Consider the following 18,705-nt stretch of genomic DNA (forward strand, 5'->3'; position numbering starts at 1 on the left):
CCACTATCGTTTTCCCAAAGTTTTGCTGAATAGATGAGATAGGATTGTATTCCAAACTGATAACTATTGCAGTGCTGTCACACTATATGATGTAATTCTGAAATGAAAACGTTTTCAGTGAAACTTTGTCAAGTGACACTTAATTTAAGCTACAGTATGAGGAGATTGCGAAGAAGAAATTTTAAGGAAAGTCAAAAGCAAAAAGAGTTGCTTGTTTTCCTTAAGCTCACTTTTAAAAGGCTGGCATTAGAACAAGTACCCAAATGGAGGGTAAGAAATGGTGACTGAGGTGTTTTATAAAGTAAGCAATTTATAAACTCCAGAATAACAATCCTCTGGAAGAAGGAGTAGTTGGCACATTCCATCTGATTCTTAACATCAGGAAAATTATAAAGATAACGTAAATATCCCCTTATTCACTGTTGATTTCTGAACATGGCCACTCCTATCCCTTATACATCTAGGCAATGTAGCTTCCTAAAGGAGCTGAGAACCTAAGAAGCAATTTTTATGGCATCTTTAACTTCCTTAAGATGTTCTGTTATCCAGGATTCATTTCTAGTAATTACAAATATGTGATTATATGTAAGGCTGTTCAAAAGTGTCTCTGGGTAGACCATTTATTGTAGAACTGCTATTCTATGCACTGTCACTGAATCATTTATGTCGTATTCAGTGGGGGCTACTATGTCCTGCATTACACTGTATGCTGTGGTAGAAAAACAGCACATGATCTTTGCCTTCAAGGAAATTACAGCTGGGTTGTGTTGACTATATCAATCCACAGGAAATAATTAGAAAACCATAAACACAGTGCATATTTATGTGCTTATTGGTGTGGTAAGAGTAGCCAATATTCAGCAGAAAGAGATCAATTGGAATAAAATGATAGAAAGTGATTAAAGAGTTTGTTTAAACCCTTCGTTTGAGATACAATGCAATTAAGGAAGGTTTGCTTCATTGAGGAAATGGGATTTGAATTAGGCCTTAAACAATGAGTAGACTGAAAACAAATGTGAAATTAGAAGAGACTTAGCTGAAATAATCTATCTCACTTTTCCTAATTTTATTTGTATAAAGACATACATACCCTATCCAATTGAGCTTTGTCAAATAATCCATAAACACATAAAGTATACGTGATTAACAATGCTTTTAATGACAAGAGACAGCTTATTTTCTTAATCCACAGCTCACTTTATGTAATTATTCTTTTTGCAAACTACTAGTTGGTTATATTAACACTTGAGTAATCTCGACAAGAAGTTGCTTTAAGCAGTTAGAGATCCAGATGCTGATCAGCATGCATTAAGTGATTCAGCTTAATTGGTTCCATCTAGATAAATTCCTTACCTCAGTTCCTATCACAATTTCTTCCCTGGTAGAGTAGAACAGAAACTCATATAGCTTGTAATGTTGAAATAAGCTGAAATACAAAAATAAGTGTGCAACTCTGATAAATTTATTTCAGGAAAAAAAGCAAATATGTAAGAGTATTTATTAAAGGAAAGCTGTTCATATTGACCAAGCCAAAGATATCAAACACTACTATGGAGTTAGCCATCTCATTTACTCCAACATAAATTGTTTAGAAATGCTAAGAAAGTAAAGGTTTACTCTTTGAGATGTTGGCAACATAACACAGTACCTAAAATAATATCAAATAAATTAATCTGTGATGAGTGGATAAGTTTGAGACAGGAAAGCAATTATATTGCATCTTGACTTTTCCTGGCTTACAACCAAATAAGGCACTGCCTCTAAATAACACCAAACTTCACATTATTTTTCATATTTTGCTCCAAACTGGAATCAATTTCCTCTGGCATGAATGGCACTGAATTCTATAACGTACTTCCATATCAATTACTTCTCACATTCTCAAACTCTTTCGAGATTAAATTAATCCTTGATAACACCTGAAAAATGATGCAACATGAACTGAAATCCATTTAGAAGATGTCTGATTTTCTTGTAGAATATTTGATCACACATCAAAGAGAGGAATTAATTTAAGAAAGATAATTTCTTCAGTTCTTACTCTAAAGATTAGGTGGTCAGTATATAAAAACTATAAAGAGCCAAAGGATAGAAGTTCCTTAAAACAAATATTTCCAGTAAGTTTACAGATCTCAGCAATGTATTATTGAAAGTTAAAAATTTACTGAAGGGCTGACTTCTAATACCCTGTTTGTGATAATATTTGAATTTTTCTAATTCTCTTCCTGCTGGTTGGGAAAATTAATAAACTCATAATACAGCAAAATGCCCAAGAACAAAAAATTGTCTTAGTGGTTTTTCTTTCACTCTGGTGCCTTTTGCTATTTAAGAAAATTGATTTTAATATAACTGAGAAATTAACATTTGCTAAATGTAGCTACAGAGCATGTATAATAATGGCTTCTCCTGAATGCTGTAATGGATCAAAGTTTCAATTCATTTGAAATCAGTGAAGAAATCCTCAGGCAGCTGGGTCTCCCTGAGTTATATTAGCAGTTGATCTCACTACGAACACAATCCATTAAAAAATGATGGGTGTGCAGACTCAGTCGTTGTAATTTTTTTTTGGAAAAGGAAAAAACCTTGTACATTCAAATTAATCATCAACATTCAGAAAACTAACTTAGCTTTTGATATTACTTTGATTTGTTGGCTAGGAAATACATCAAGATTAGTTAAGCCCGATGATTCAATGAAGCAAAATAATTTCAAATTCTCTCGCCCTTACATTGCTTACCTAGAGAAAGCTTTAAGGTTAAAAATATTACACTGGCAATTACCAATTTTGAGTAGAAAAATTAAAGACTGTAGTGCATTTTGGAAATAGCTTGGCTTCCTCTCAGTGAACTAGTGTAAAATTTTCCTCTCTCCATCTTGAAGTTAATTCATAAATCTTCCTTCCAGCAATTTCATAATCTTTCAGCCTTATTCTCCTCATTGCATATGGGAATTAGACTGTCCCATGCCAAAAGGGAAATTCACTGCTTACAATGAAAATAAAATGCATTTCTTGGATGCAGTGGTCAAAGATGCAAGGTTGGGGCAAGGCCAGGACTAGGGTGAGACAGACGAGGGGAGGGAGGAACGTAAGGAGGCACTTACTCAGGGGCAGGTCAAGTTGCCTCCATTGCCTCACTCTGTTCTCCAGCTTGGTGGGCGTTCTCTAACTTTACCAAGGAGCTATTAGGTGGCCTTCCATGGGAACAAAAGTGAACACTTCTGCTATGTATGTACATTTCCTCCCCCTTTCTTTAGACTTCCGGCTGACTCAAGTCCCCAGACTATTTTGTCAAACATGTTGTCTTAGTCCTAAATCAAAGGGAAAATACTCAGAATGAAAACGGGTCAAGACATCTGGCTCCATGACAGGAAGTACAATACCCTGTTGTGCATGGAGGGGCAGTGTTGATTTTCTTATATTGAGTATCTGTCTGTGCACACAACCTTCACCTAATTCCCAGGGAATAGGTAGAATACACAAGGACAGAAGTGTACTGGGACCAGATATATCTAAATTATGTCTTGTATTAAAAAGCTACAATAGTATTTATATTTATATTTGTATATGTTATACAATATAAAAAAATGTATATATTGCACAAGTAGATTAGTCAGTACTTACAGGAATGTTGGGGAGGAATTTTGGTATTAGTTTTTTCAAATCACAGACACATGACAGAATATACAATTATTAGATTCTGTTAACAGTATCAAATGAGATTTCAATTTGTGTGTGTGTGTGTGAGGAAGATTGGCCCCTGAGCTAACATCTGTTGCCAATCCTCCTCTTTATGCTTGAGAAAGATCATCCCTGAGCTAACATCTGTGCCAATCTTCCTCTATTTTGTATGTGGGACACCGCCACAGCATGACTTGATGAGCAGTGTAGGTTCATGCCCAGGATCCGAACCCGCAAACCCGGGGCCGCCTAAGTGGAGCATGCACACCTAACCACTATGCCACTGGGCTGGCCCAAGATTTCAGTTTTACTGCCAGTTACGTTTCATGTGCTATGGTTCATGTTCTAAAAAATGCTCTTCCTAAACTGACAAGGGCTTACACTGGTTGAGTAAATTTAGTATCAGGTTAAATTGAAACATGTTTATACTTTTTTTGATAATTGAGTTAGCTTCATATTTATAAAATTTCTTGGTAATCATTAAAATGGAAAGTATTATATGATTTAACTGCCATTAAACTTACATTTGTGGACCTATGAGGCATTCTGAACAGGTGTTGTAGAAAAGCACATTTCTCATTATACAATTTCAGTATCAATTCCAGATATCCTACTAACTGATATTTTATTTTCTGTAACAAGTACATTCAAAATGTATAATTTCTTTAAAATTACAATATAAAGATTTAATAGCATCAAAAATAGTTCAGATTTACTTTATGTGACTAAGCTCTCAAATATTACTTTTTTTTTTTTGAGAAGTAAAACTAAGGATTTTTGGTATGTGAAGTTACCCTGGTTACGATCTACTGGTGACTAACACTGACATCCCCTTCTAACCTAAACATTTTCTGAAATAAAATATCAAGAAATACTTTGATGAATATATGTTCAGAAAGATGAGATGAAAGAGAAAAGAGCTGCCATCTTTCACCATCTAGAAGGGGTCATGGCAGCGCCTGCACGGGTTTTGGGGTTATAGTTAACTATCAGAACTGGTGCCCATTATAAACCTCCTGGACTTAGAGCTCAGCTGTAAAAATGTGTTTTGCAAGAGAGACTTGGCAGGTTCAAATACATAGCGAGAGAAGGGAAAGAAGGATGCTATACAAATCTGCAGAGAATTTCCCTCACCCATGGACTCCCAAACCCCGATGGGCAGAAAGACCTTGGGGAACAGGTTCTCCTCCAGTTCTGGATTTCCACTCCCTCCTCCGCCCCTGACCCTCCCACATGGATCTTGCTTTACTCTAATCGATTATGAAGACTACTGTGGCTTTTAGTGAGAGACACATTAGGAGGTATGTTTTTATATTAAGAAATCATATTATATCAAATGCTATATATAAAAACATTATATCATGTACCATTATTAATTCATGCCAGAAACCAGCATATAAACCTTATCATATTAAACACATTAATATTTAAAAAGCTTCCAGACTATAACCAGGATCCTTGCCAAACAAATCATGAGCGTGTCTAGGACATCATGCAGCACCTTTTATTTTGGAATTTTAGAATTTAAAGTTGGAAAATACTGCAGTATATAGTATTAGAGGAACAAAGATATTCTGCAGAAGCTTTTAGTTAGGCAAAAGAAAGATTTTTTTTACCAACTCTTGTTTAAATATTTGCAAACTCTAAAAATGTCCCTTGGGAGAGATGCATGACTCTAATGCAGACCTTGTGACAGATTATATAAAAAGACAGATTTCTTAGTTCACCAATGAAGAATCACTGTAATAAAAATACTTTCCCTCCATCCACCATCATTTTCTAAGCAGAAAGAAAAACTTAATGAGTTTAATTGGTCAATATTACAAAATATTTCAGGCACATAATAAATTTGAGGAAATATATACAAAAATCTCTTTAATTTCTAACACAAAGCATTTAAAATAAATGTTTAAACAGAAATGAATGTTGCTCTTTAAAGTGTAAAATTTTGATGTCAATACCAACTACCAAAAATATAGTCTATTGTAATCAAGTCTGATTAATCTAAAATAATCATTTTATTAATAAAATGGTATTAATTAGAGATTCAGAGAAAAATAAAGTTCTAAGATAATTTATTATAATTCTAGATGAAATTATACTTATCAAACACAAACCTTCTTTTAAGAATGCAAGGTTAGCCAAAACATTTAATGTCCTGACTTTTATTTATTGGATGGAAGATTTAAATATTATTTAATTATTGGTTGGGTTTATTACCTCATAAATTCTGTAAATGTCTAACTTTGCAAAAAATTGAATTAGCTTCTATTTAATAGATGTTTTATAGACGATATGAAATGAAACATAAATGTTACTGAAAAAAAATCCATACCTGACTTTTAAGTAATCAATGATAGCATTGGCTTGTTTTACATCAAAGATATTCCATTCTTCATTTTTTTGTGAATGGGATGGTCTTATTTCAGCCATAACTTCTCCGAGCCATTTTATGCTATCTTCTAAGGACATATGCAGTGCTGAAATAAAATCCAGAGAAGTTGTAAGCATTATTTCGATAGATGTTTTGGAAACAAAATAATCCAAAATAGTCCTTAAAGTGTAAAAATTTACTTTTTCAGTATTTTATCAGGACAAATGGTATAACTATTGTTGTTTCTTTATGATAAATTAGTAATTACACTTTGTGTAAAAGGATAGCAGCCGACACACCCAAGAACTGTAAATTAGTGTAATGCTACACAACTTTCTAAAGAGTTTGTTTCCATTTTAAGATGCAAAAAAAAAAAAAAAAAAATTCAAAATTCATCTAAAGATCACTTTAAAATGGAAAAGAAAAAAAATTATTTTATGGTCTTACAATAAGAGCATATATGGAAATGACATAAAAGTTGGTTGGATTAGCTAGTGAGGAAGGCCTACAGGGTAGAATCAGTCACTGTAGACAGCAGAGCTGAACTCAGAGCTAAAAACGCAAATGAATAAAGTCGACCAACACTTGGCTTTAGCTGATTGTTACCATGTGGGAATTTGGGCCTGAAGATTTACAGTAAATGCCAGAAATATGGATTTTTATGTAAAACATCAAGATGTTTTTTTCTTTTCCAAGCTACAGACTTATAGCTTATGTCAGCTGTTTCTCCAATGTATGCCTGGTGGTGGTGGTGAGAGCCAGATGACACTGCAAAAAGAGTGACACTGAAACCACTTTGCCACCATTACCAAAAATGAACAAGTCCAATGACTGTGCTCTATTCTTTTGCAACTAAAAACAATTAACCACCAAAGGCACATCATCTTCTATGGAATATTTCCCGTTGGAAAAAAAGTAGATAAATGTCAGAAGCCTTAGATTTAACTTTTATAGTGTCTATAAGACAAATATTAACTTCCATCTTTTTTTCATGTTTTGTTGTTTTATGCTCATTTTTACTTGTGGCAGGCAAATATTATTTATAATCCACACACACACCCCGCTCCCAGTGCCCTGAGGATGAATCCAGGTAGCCAGAGTGTCCTTTTCTTGCTGACAAGTGATGTGTGTATAGACACAAAGCTGAAGAGCCTGGAGGTGGAGAGTTGAAAGGCTCCAGCAAAAATAAGGTCCGACTGGCTGCCTGGGGCAGGTGAATGTCAGCTTAGTGTAACCTCCACCCTCCCAACGCCAACCAAACTTCTCTCTCTCTCAGGAAACCATCAGTAAACTTTCCACTGCGTGCTAATGGAGTGGATTTTTCAGGGAGGTAGGAGGAAAGAATGCAGAGGAGTTATGAGAACATAGGCTGATTGTTGGACTCAGCCAGTTCTGGGGTACACAGCTATTCTTTCTTTCTGGGCTGTAAGTGCTATGCCCCAAAATTACTAAGAAAATGACAGTAAAGTAAAATTTTAGGATGACATTATAAACACTAACTTGTCATTTGTTTAGTCTAGATTCTTTTCTACTTGTAGAAATTAGAAAAAAGTAAAAAACCATATAACAATTAAAATCTGTGGGTTGGCTTGATGAGTGGTGTGTAGGTCCCTGCCTGGGATCCAAACCTTCGAACCCTGGGCTGTGAAAGTGGAGCACGTGAACTCAACCACTATGCCACCAGGCTGGCCCGAAAAATCCACTTTAATGAATGACAATTGGCCCATTTCTTATAGCCTCTCTCCAGATCATCTTTTATGTATGCCAGATACACGAATTATTGCTGGATAACTAGGCTTTCTGACATCATTTGAAATGGAGCTCAATTATTATTGTATATTTCTTTTTCCATGGTAAACTTCTTTTGGAAATTGTGGGAGTAACTTCAAAAATGAAAAATCTGTTGGATAAAAGCAATTTAGAAATGAATGGATTAAAAACCTGAATCATTTTATTAATAAAATGGTATTAATTAGAAGTGCAGAGAAAAAAGAAAATCTTAGATAATTGATTATAATTCTAGATGTAATTATACTTATCAAGCACAAAAATACATTTATATGACTATTTCCTTATGTTGAAATATAACTAACTTTTTAAAACTGTTTTTCTATGTCTAATGTCTTTCTATAGATAATGGCTTTAAAAATTAGGAAAGTTATCATTTCACTTATCTAACTGAAATATTTGCTCTTTCAAAAATCACTTTTAGTGATGTGATTAAAATACGAAAGATTAAACCATTTAAATAGTAAGGGCTGTTAGAAATAAAATTTATCTTTAAAAATTTAGGGTAATAAAAGAACACACTTTAATAAGTTGGAAGACTTCAGATGGTACCTCACAACGGCCTCATAACATATTAGATAGGAGATGTGAGTTTCATTTTCCTTATCTGTAAATGAGAATAATATCAATTTCCAAATTACAGTGTTGTTGTAAGGATCAAATTAGAAATGCATGTGAAACTCCTGGTAAACTGAAAAGATACACATACTGGTATATTACATATGTATAGTGCTTTCTAGAATTCAGCCCAAAGCCAGGCACATTTGATGCAGTAGTCAGGAGGATGGGCTCTCACTCACTGGGGTTGACCTTTGTAACCTTAAGGAATTATTTAACCTCTCTGAATCTCATTTATTTTTCTCATTTTTAAAATGAGGAGAAAAATAGACCTATCTCACAAGGTTGTGTGTAAATTAAACGAGACAGCATTTGGAAAGCAAATGGCACTGTGACTGGCACAAGTTAATCCTACATAAATGTTACATATTATTATCATTCCTATTTGGGGGAAAACAACTTCATAGAACTAAAAAGTATACTGTGGTTATTTACTAATCTTCATGTTATACACAGGGGAGTCAATCTAGGCCCATGGACCTGGATGGAGGCCAAATATCCAGTCTGTCTAACACTCTAAAGCTGGTCCTTGGTCAGGCCCTGGGAAAACTAGACCCCAAAATGTATATTCTTGAGATAAACATACAAGTCCTATGTTCCATAATCTTTTAGTTGATCCAATTTGATTCCAGGTGGGTTGTCTGCAGAATGCCTTGTAGACAATGCAGCATAAGTTTGAGACAAGAAACAGATCAAAAATTGAGTCAGTATAAAATGTAGATCCCACATTACATTAGCATTGACCACTCTACAGCTAACAGCCCCGACTGTGCTCTTCCGTGCTTTTTCTATTAAGATGTTGTTGGATGGGAGTGCTCAGGACTCTACTATCTCTTGGTTTAAGTATAAACACAACTTTACCTCCTTCCCTGGCACACTTGGCTAAGGTTACATTCTATCCTGATGATAACTATAACCTTGATAGGTTTAAAGGTTTGGGGGGATTTTTTTTTTTCCCTCCTAGAAGGAAAAACTAGATCCCTTGCTTTTTTTCTGGTTAGGTTTTACATATGTACTTTCAGTATCTCATGGTTTATGAGGAGTTGGATGCATCCTGCTCAAGCGTTAAAAATTCATTTCTGAGCTGATATCAACAATATGCAGTTTCACATAAATGAAATATTCTTGAGTCAGTTATAAGTTATGCAGAAAGTTTAAAATGGAAATATCTTGTCCAATTTGGAATGTGCGATTCACGAAAATGTTTTACTTTCCTTTATTCTGTTTCTAGTTTGTGAAGACTCAGCTCAGAGGTTGTGAAGCTTAAGACTGTTCATGTCATATATTCTTTTTTTACAATTTAACTTTTGCGTAGGTGATGTATTCACATAGTTCCAAAAACAGATGTGAAGATATACTGTGAAAAGACTTCCTCCAATTCCTGTTCCCCACATGCCCAATTCCCACACCCTTCCCTATAGAAAATTTTGATGATTGTTTTTTTTCTCTATTTTCTTAGCTTTTCTTTGTATATAATGAATAAAAACATATATAAATTGTCATTTTTGTCTTTTATAAACAAAAGCACACAATTCTGTACCTTGCTTTACTTTATAACAATATATAGTTTTCCATACAATACCTAGAAAGCTTCCTCATTATTTCCTTTTTACAGCTGTGTAATATTCCATTTTAGGAATAGGCTAATCCCTACTGATAAACTTTTAATTTCAGAGTAGTTTAGATTTACAGAAAGGGTGCAATAATATCACAGCGAGTTCCCATATACCGCCTACCCAGTTTCCTCTCTGAACTTTGCTATGGTTCATTTGGCACAATTAACGAACAAATTTTGCTACTTTAAGTTCACACTTTCTTTAGATTTCTTTAGTTTTTATTAAAGTCTTTTTCTGTCCCAGGATCCCATCCAGGATACCACACTACATTTAGTCGTCATGTCTTCTTAGACTGTGACAGTTTCTCAGACTCTCCTTGTTTTTGATGTGCTTGACAGTTTTAAGAGGTACTAGTCAGATATTTTGTAGTGTGTCCTCCAATTTGAGTTTGTCTGCTATTTTTGTCATGATTAGATGGGGGTTAAGGGTTTTGGGGAGGAAGACCACGCTGTCACTCTCATCATGTTAGATCAAGGGTATATGCTATTTAACCTGGCTCCTCACTAATGATGGCCTTGATCACTGGCTGAGGTAGTCTTTGTCAGGTTTCTCCATTGTAAAGTTACCATTTTTCCCCCTTTCCACACTGTCCCCTTTGGAAGAAAGTCATGGTGTGCAGCCCATACTTTAGTGGTGGGGAGTTTTGCTTGAACTTCTTAAGGGTGAAGTGTCTATATAAATTATTAGAAATTCTGTATGGGAGATTTGTCTATTTTACCCCAGCTAATTATTTACTCAGTCATTAACTTATATCAGTATGGATTCATGGATGTTAATTTTATACTATGAATTATAATTCATCACTGTTTTTTTGTTCAAATTGTTCCAACTTTGGACACTGGGAGCTTTTTCAGTTGGCTGCTCTATTCCTTTGACATACCCCCATCATTTTGATCTTTGAGCATTTACTTTTGGCCACTACAAGATGCCCTGGGCTCATCTTTCATGTTCCCTGCTCCATGTCTACAATCAGCCATTTCTCTAAGGAGCACTGGCTTTTTTTAACTAGAGAATGAAATTATAAGCCAAGACCTGGGTCCTGGGTATGCTCATTGCTACTGGGATGTCATTACTTCAGGCCCTCGCAGTGGACAGAGCTAGAAGTATATGTGTGTACACTTAACTATACAACTATACATCTGTATCTATATTAAGTTAAACATGAGTTCACACTGGTGTCTCCAGTAGATGTTTCTAATCTTTTGCTTTTACTGCAACTAATAACTTTACATATGTCAGGTTACATGTGTGCAAGCGAATATGTATGATAAGTTCCCAAAAGTGGAATGGCTGGGTCAAAGGGACAATACATATGTAAATTTGATAGACAGCTGATAACCTACACTCCACAGGGGGTTTTTAAATGTATACTTCCATTAACAATATGCAAAAGTACCTGTTTTCTTACAGCTTTGATAGCTGAGAATGCTGCCAAAATTTTACAGTTCTGTCAATCTATGTGACAAATGGCATTTCTGTGTAGTTTTAATTAGCATTTTCTTATTATCTTTAAGGCTGAACTTTTCATTTGTTTAAGAATCATTTGTGTTCACTTAGTCATATCCTTGGCATACTCTTCTATAGCATTATTGGTCTTTTTCTTCTTGCTTCTGCATGCTCTTTTTATATTACAGAACTTAATTGTTTGCTGGTGTCAGAGATGCAATAATTTTCACAGTTTCTTATTCTTCTTTTGATTTTTCCTTTGGTATCTTTTTCTTTGTAGATTTTTGACTTTTATATATCAAATTTAACTATCTTTTTCTTTACGGCTTCAAAATTTTGAGGCATAATTATAAAGGTCTTCCCCACTCAAGGTTGTAAAGAAATTAACACACATTTTCCTCTGACATCTTTATAGTCCCATTTATTTTACATTCAAGTATGTGATCCATTTGGGATGTAGTCTGGTTTATGGACAGGGAGAGGTTTGGATCCAATTTTATTTATTTATTTTTTTGGATGGATACCCAGGTGTCTCAACATTATTTACTGAATATTACATCTTTTCACCACAGATTTGAGATGTCATTTTAAGAAATACTGAATTCCAATCCTTGAATCTATTTCTAAACTTTCTGTTCTGTTCCTTTGGTCTGACTATTTAGTCATTCATCACTGTGCTCAAATATTTGAGATTTTATAACACTACTAATACTACAACAAAATATGCTATAGCTTATTACACTTTTTCACGACAGTTTTTCTGGCTATTTGTATTTGTTTATCTTCCATATTTTTATTAGAATCACCTTGCTAACTAACCGCCCCCCTCCGCAAAACCATCAACAAAAAAACTGTTGGTATTTTCATTGGAATATTGATATTATAAATTAACGTGATGAGATTTAGCATGTTTATGATGCTGAGTCTTTCAAAGGATGTTATGATCCTTTTCCAAATGTTGAAAACTTCCGTTGTGACCCTTAAAAGTGCTCTGAGGTTTTCTTCACATGGGACTTGCACATTTCTTTTTTAAGTTAATTCCTAGGTAGTTTCTCCTTCTTGTTAGAGCATATATATTTTTTCTTTCATTAAATCTTTTATCTTTGCTTTTATATGTAAATATTTTAAAAAATTATCATACAATGGAATTGACTTTTCTTTTGGGGTACAACTTCTATGAACTTAAACACTTGTATAGATCATGTAACCACCAGCACCACAATTAGGACACAGAACAGTTACATCACCTCAGAAAACTCCCCCATGCTATCCTTTCACGTCCTCTCCCCACCCCAACCTCTGGCAACCACTGATTTGTTCTCCATCACTATGGCTGTATCTTTTTGAGAATGTCCTATAAATGTAATCATACAGTATACAATCTTTTGAGATTGACTTCTTTAAGTCAGTATGATGCTATTGAGAGTCATCCAAATTGTGTGTATCATGGTTCTTTCATTTTTATTACTAAACAGTGTTCCATTTATGTTCATTGCATGGACATACCATAGTTTATCTGTTCACCTATTTTTTTTGTGTGTGTGAGGAAGATCAGCCCTGAGCTAACATCTGCCAATCCTCCTCTTTTTGCTGAGGAAGACTGGCCCTGGGCTAACATCCATGCCCATTTTCCTCCACTTTATATAGGACGCCGCCACAGCATGGCTTGACAAGCAGTGCATCGGTGCGCGCCCGGGATCTGAACTGGCGAACCCTGGGCTGCCACAGCAAGTGCTCGCACTTAACCGCTTGCGCCACTGGGCCGGCCCCTGTTCACCTATTGACAGACATTTGGATTGTTTTCAGCACTTATGAATAGAGCTGCTACAAAACATTCATGTACAGGTTTTTGTGTGAACCTATGTTTTCCTTTCTTTAGAGTAATGCCTAAAAGTGGGATTGATGTCATGTAATTTTATAAGAAACTGGCAACCATTTTCCAGAGTGGCTGTGCCATTTTGCATTTCCATAAGGAAAATATAAGAGTTCTAGCTGCTCTGTATCCTTGTTAGCACTGGTGTTCTCAGTATTTTTTATTTTAGCCATTCTAATAGGTGTGTAGTGGTATCATAGTAGTTTTAGTTTACTTTTCCCTAATGGCTAATGATGCTGAACATTTTTTCATGTGTCTGTTTGCCATCTTTATATCTTCTTTGGTAAAATGTCTGTTCAAATTCTTTGCCCATTTTTTAAAAAAAGATAAACTTTATTTTAGAATAGATTTATATTTATAGAAAAATTACAAAAATAATATTGAGAATTCCTGCATACCTCATACACAGTTTCTCTTACTTTTAATATCTTACATTATCATGCATATATATTACAACCAATAAATGAATATTTATATATTATAACCAACTAAAGTCCATATTTTATTAGATTTCCTTAATTTTTACTGAATATCTTTCTTGTGTTCCAGGATCTCATCCAGGATACCACATTCATATTTAGTAGTCATGTAACCACAGGACAGGAACAGAATTTGCCACCTCAAAATAAGCCTTATGCCAAAGAGGATTGATTGCTGATGATTATTAAGAAACAGCAGACACAGAAAAAGTTCTGAAAACCTAATAGAAGTTACTCTTTTGTAAGAGAAGTTTACACTTAAAAGAAAAACCTCCATTTGTAAGGGTATCTCCCTCTCTGTGCCAGGAAGAGGAGGATGACTCTAAATCTATAGAAACTCTTATCAATAGAGAAGGCAATGACTTAAATCTACACAAAACTTTACCATTGTTTACTGTGCTTTTCCTGGTAACCTCCCATAACTGACCCCATCTTAGTGACAGAAAGTTAAACTGTTTTTCAGGGGCAGCGAGCCAGCCAGGAGCATGCACAGAAGAGACAATTTTGACCTGCCAATAGAAACTCATCCTGCCAGTGCTTCTGCATACCAGCTAGCCCTCCCTAATCTCTTAAACTTTACCCTAAACCTTGGATGAGCAGACAGATTTGAGAGCCTTGCCTCCTGTCTCTTTGTCGGTCAACCTGGCAATAAAGCTTTTTCTTTTCTCAAAAGCTGGTGCCATAATATATTGGCTTTTTATGCACATTGAACATCGGGCCCCCTTGTTTGGTTATAGTCATGTCTCCTGAGGTTCTCCTAGCCTGATAGTTTCTCAGACTTCTTGTTTTTGGTAATCTTGTCAGTTTGAGGAGTACCTGTCAGATACAGGTTGTACAATGTTCCTCAGTTTGGGTTTGTCTGTTTTCCTCATGGTTAGACAGGAGTTACAGGTTTTGATGGCTTTGCCCATTTTTAATAGGATTGTTTGTTTTCTTCTTGTTAACTTTTGAGAGTTCTCTATATATTATGTCAGATATGTGATTTGCAAATATTTTTTCCCTGTCTGTTGCTTGTCTTTTCATTCTTTTAACAGTGACTTTCATAAAACAAAAGTTTTAAAATTTAATAAAGTCCAAATTATCAATTTTTTCTGTTATAGATCATGTTTTGGGGGTCATATATAAGAATTTCTCATATAACCCCAGGTCATGAAGATTTTCTCCTATGTTTTCTTCTAAAAGATTTATAGTTTTACATTTTAAATTTATATCCATGATCCAATTAGAGTTAATTGTATCAAGTGTAAGGCTTAGGTTGAGTTGTGTTTTTTTCAATATAGATGAGCAGTTGTTCCAACATTTGTTGAAAAGACTACTCTGTTCCAGTGAATTGCTTCTGCCTATTTATTTAAAAAAATCAGATGCCCATTTTTGTGTGAGTCTATTTCTGAATTCTGTCTTCTATTCCATTGATTTACATGTTTATCCCTTCACTAATTCCACACTGACTTTATTACTGTAACTTTATAGTAAGTCTTAAAAATTGGGTGGTGTGATTTATGCAGCTTTATTCTTATTTTTCAAAATTGTTTTAGCTATTCTAAGTCCTTAGCCTTTCCATATAAATTTTAAAATCAGCTTGGGTATGAATAGGAAAAAACTCTGCTGGGATTTGGATTGACATTGCATTAAATCTACAGATCAATTTCGGAAGAACTGACATCTTTACCATGTGGAGACTTCTAATTCAAGAACACAGTATGTTTTTCCATTTATTTAGGTTTTCTTTTTATTTATTTTATCATCATTTTATAGTTTTCAGCATATAGATTTTGTACATTTTTTTGTTATATTTATGCTTAAGTACTTCTTTATTTTATTTTTTGAGCTATTATAAATGATATTATTTGTTAAAATTTTGGTATCCAATGCATATTGCTAGTATATTGAAATACAACTGACTTCTGTGTTTTGACTTTATTCCTGAAACCTTGCTAAACTCATTAATTCTAAGATTTTTTTTTGACTCTGTGTAATTTTTCATATAAACAATCATTTCATCTGAGAAGAGAGACTGTTTTATTTCCTCCTTTCCAATCTGCATATGTTTTATTTCTTTTTCTTACCATATTGCACTTATTGCTACAGCTTCTAGTCCCTTGTTGAATAGGAGTGGTGAGAGCAGACATTCTTGCCTTGACCCTGATCTTATGGTGAAAGCATTTGGTTTTCCACCACTAAGTACGATGGCAGCTTTAGGTTTCTTATAGATATCTTTTATGAGGTTGAGGAATATCACTTCTTTTCTTAGTTTTCTGACAGTTTATTCTTTACAAAAGATAATGAATGGATGTCGTATTTAGTCAAATGCTTTCTCTGCATCTATTTATATGATCATGTTGTTTAGACTATTTACATTGATGATATTTCCAAATACTGAACCAGTATTGAATTTCTGGGATAAACCCCAACTGGTCATGTGTATTATTCTTTTTATATATTGCTTGATTCATTTTGATATTTTGTTGAGAATTTTTAAATTTATGTTCCTGAGGGATATTGGTGTGTAGTCCTCCTCCTCTATGTCCTCCCCACCTCCTCCATTGTCTTTGTCAGGTTTTGGTACGAAGATAATTCTAACCTCAAAAATGAGTTAAGAGTTCTTTCCTCTACTATTTCTGGAAGAGATATGTATAATTGGTTGTATTTATTCATGAAATGTTAGATAGAATTTTCCAGTGAAAACATCTGGGCATGCAGATTTTTTTCCCAGAATTTTTTAGCAACAAATTCAACTTCTTAAACAGTTATAGGATTATCAGGTTATCTGTTTCAACATGGGTAAGTTTTGTTAGTTTTTAGTTTTTGAGGAATTGGCCCATTTCTGCAGGGCCTCTAGTGATATCTCCTTTTTTATACACGAAAACGATAATCTTTGCCTTCTATCTTTTTTCCTTCATCAGTTTTGCTTCACATTTATCAAGGATCCAGATTTTGGTTTCACTGATTTTCTGTATTGGTTTTCTGTTTTCAATTTTATTGATTTCTCTTCTTTATTATTTCTTTTCTGCTTGATTGACGCTTTTTTCCTCTACTGGCTTACTAAGGTTTAAACTTAGATTATTAATTTCAGACATTTTTTTCTAACATTAAGTTTTTAAAGATAAAAACTTCCCTCCAGGGGCTGGCCTGGTGGCATAGTGATTAAGTTCGCATGCTCCACTTCGGCAGCCTGGCGGTCGCAGGTTTGGATCCCAGGTGTGGACCTACACACTGCTCATCAAGTCATGCTGTGGCGGTGTCCCACATACAAAATAGAGGAAGACCGGCACAGATGTTAGCTCAGGGCTAATCTTCCTCAAGCAAAAAAAAGAGGAAGATTGGCGACAGATATTAGCTCAGGGACAATCTTCCTCACAAAAAATAAATAAACAAATAAAAATAAATAAATAAAAACAAAAACAAAAACTTCCCTCTTATCATTGGCTCCACTGCACCACACAAATTTTCATGTGTTTCATCTTCATTTTCGTTTACTAAAAATCTTTTCTAATAACTGTTGAGACTTTCTTTGACCCATGGACTATTAGGATTGTGTTGTGTAATATCCACGTGTTTGAAGATTTTCCTGACATATTTGTATTTCTAATTGCTTGTTTAATACCATTATGGTCAGAGACCATATTTGTATGATTTCAATTAATTTAAATTTAAGGTTGCTGTATGACCCAGGATAGGTCCACCTTGGTGAATTCCCATGTGCACTTGAAAAGAATGACTATTCTGCTGCTTTGGGGTGGACTGTTCTATAAATGTCAATTAGATCCAGTTGGGTGATAGTGTTTTACTTTTGGTTCACCCTGTTTGTGGTCCAGTCAGCTTCTTGAAGTTACAGGTTTATATCTTGCCAAATTTGGGAAGTTTTCAGCCATTCTTTCTTCAAATGTTTGTTCAGCACTGTATCCTTCTCCTGTCCTTTAGGGACTCTGATGATATGTATATTAGAACTTTGGTCATCCCATAGGTCCTGGACGTTTTGTTCATTTGTTTGTTCGTCTTTTTTTCTCTGTATTGTTCAGATTGGATAATTCGTATTGCTCTATCTTCAAGTTCACTGATTTTTCCATTGTCTCCTCTCCATTCTGCTATTAATTCCATCCAGTGAGATTTTAATTTTGGTTATTGTATAATTTAGTTCCAAAATTTCCATTTGTTTCTTCTTTATACCTTCCATTTCTTTCATGATTCTTTATATTTTAATATTTGTTTCAAGAATGTTTGCAATTGTTCACTTAAGCACTTTTATAATAGCTGTTTTGAAGTCTTGGACATATAATCTCAACATCCATTTCATCTTATTATTGGCATCTATTTATTATTATTTTCCACGCAAGTTGAGATTTACATGTTTGCTGAATAATTTTGGCAATAGTGTTGAAAGCATATATTTAGAGCCATGTAGTACTCAAAGATTCTATAAATATTTGTGTCATGAGGAGAAAAAAGAAACAGCCAAAGTCTGTCTTTTTGATGATTTACTAAGAATTCTTTTTGGAAGGTTGTAGTTTAGTGATTGAAACTGAAACAATATTATATTACTTATTAGGTATTTGATAATAAAGTATGCATCTTTAATTCTAGTATTGGAAAAGACTAAAGTCTCAAGACTAGCCCCTGAGACTTCAGTTTTTGTTTTAGCTTTATACCATGTTTCCCCTGTGCAGGATAATTTGAAATCAGTCAGTTAATATCATACAATTTTTTTCATTATCAAGTATAATTATTTTTTTCTTCTATTGGTACAGTTATTTATCTTTAACATGGCACTACATACCTAAGTAAAAGATGAAATTCTCCCACTTGTAGAGAAGGAAAATAATGATTCCTTCTCT

General features: G+C 34.3%; 1 protein-coding gene across 1 annotated transcript in view; it reads right to left on the minus strand.

Annotated features, from left to right (window-relative positions):
- CABCOCO1 (ciliary associated calcium binding coiled-coil 1) overlaps nt 1-18,705 on the minus strand; it is a 116,727-nt gene that overhangs the window by 80,803 nt on the left and 17,219 nt on the right. The window contains exons 4-5 of the mRNA XM_004427096.3: nt 6,015-6,159; nt 1,354-1,426 (exon numbers count right to left, since the gene is read on the minus strand). Coding sequence (XP_004427153.3) covers nt 1,354-1,426; nt 6,015-6,159 — 218 coding nt within the window. The remainder of the gene's footprint in view (nt 1-1,353; nt 1,427-6,014; nt 6,160-18,705) is intronic.

The sequence above is a fragment of the Ceratotherium simum genome, chromosome 6 (genome assembly GCF_057802395.1).
Source record: "Ceratotherium simum simum isolate JZ-2026a chromosome 6, ASM5780239v1, whole genome shotgun sequence".
In the NCBI taxonomy this organism is placed as follows: Eukaryota; Metazoa; Chordata; class Mammalia; order Perissodactyla; family Rhinocerotidae; genus Ceratotherium; species Ceratotherium simum.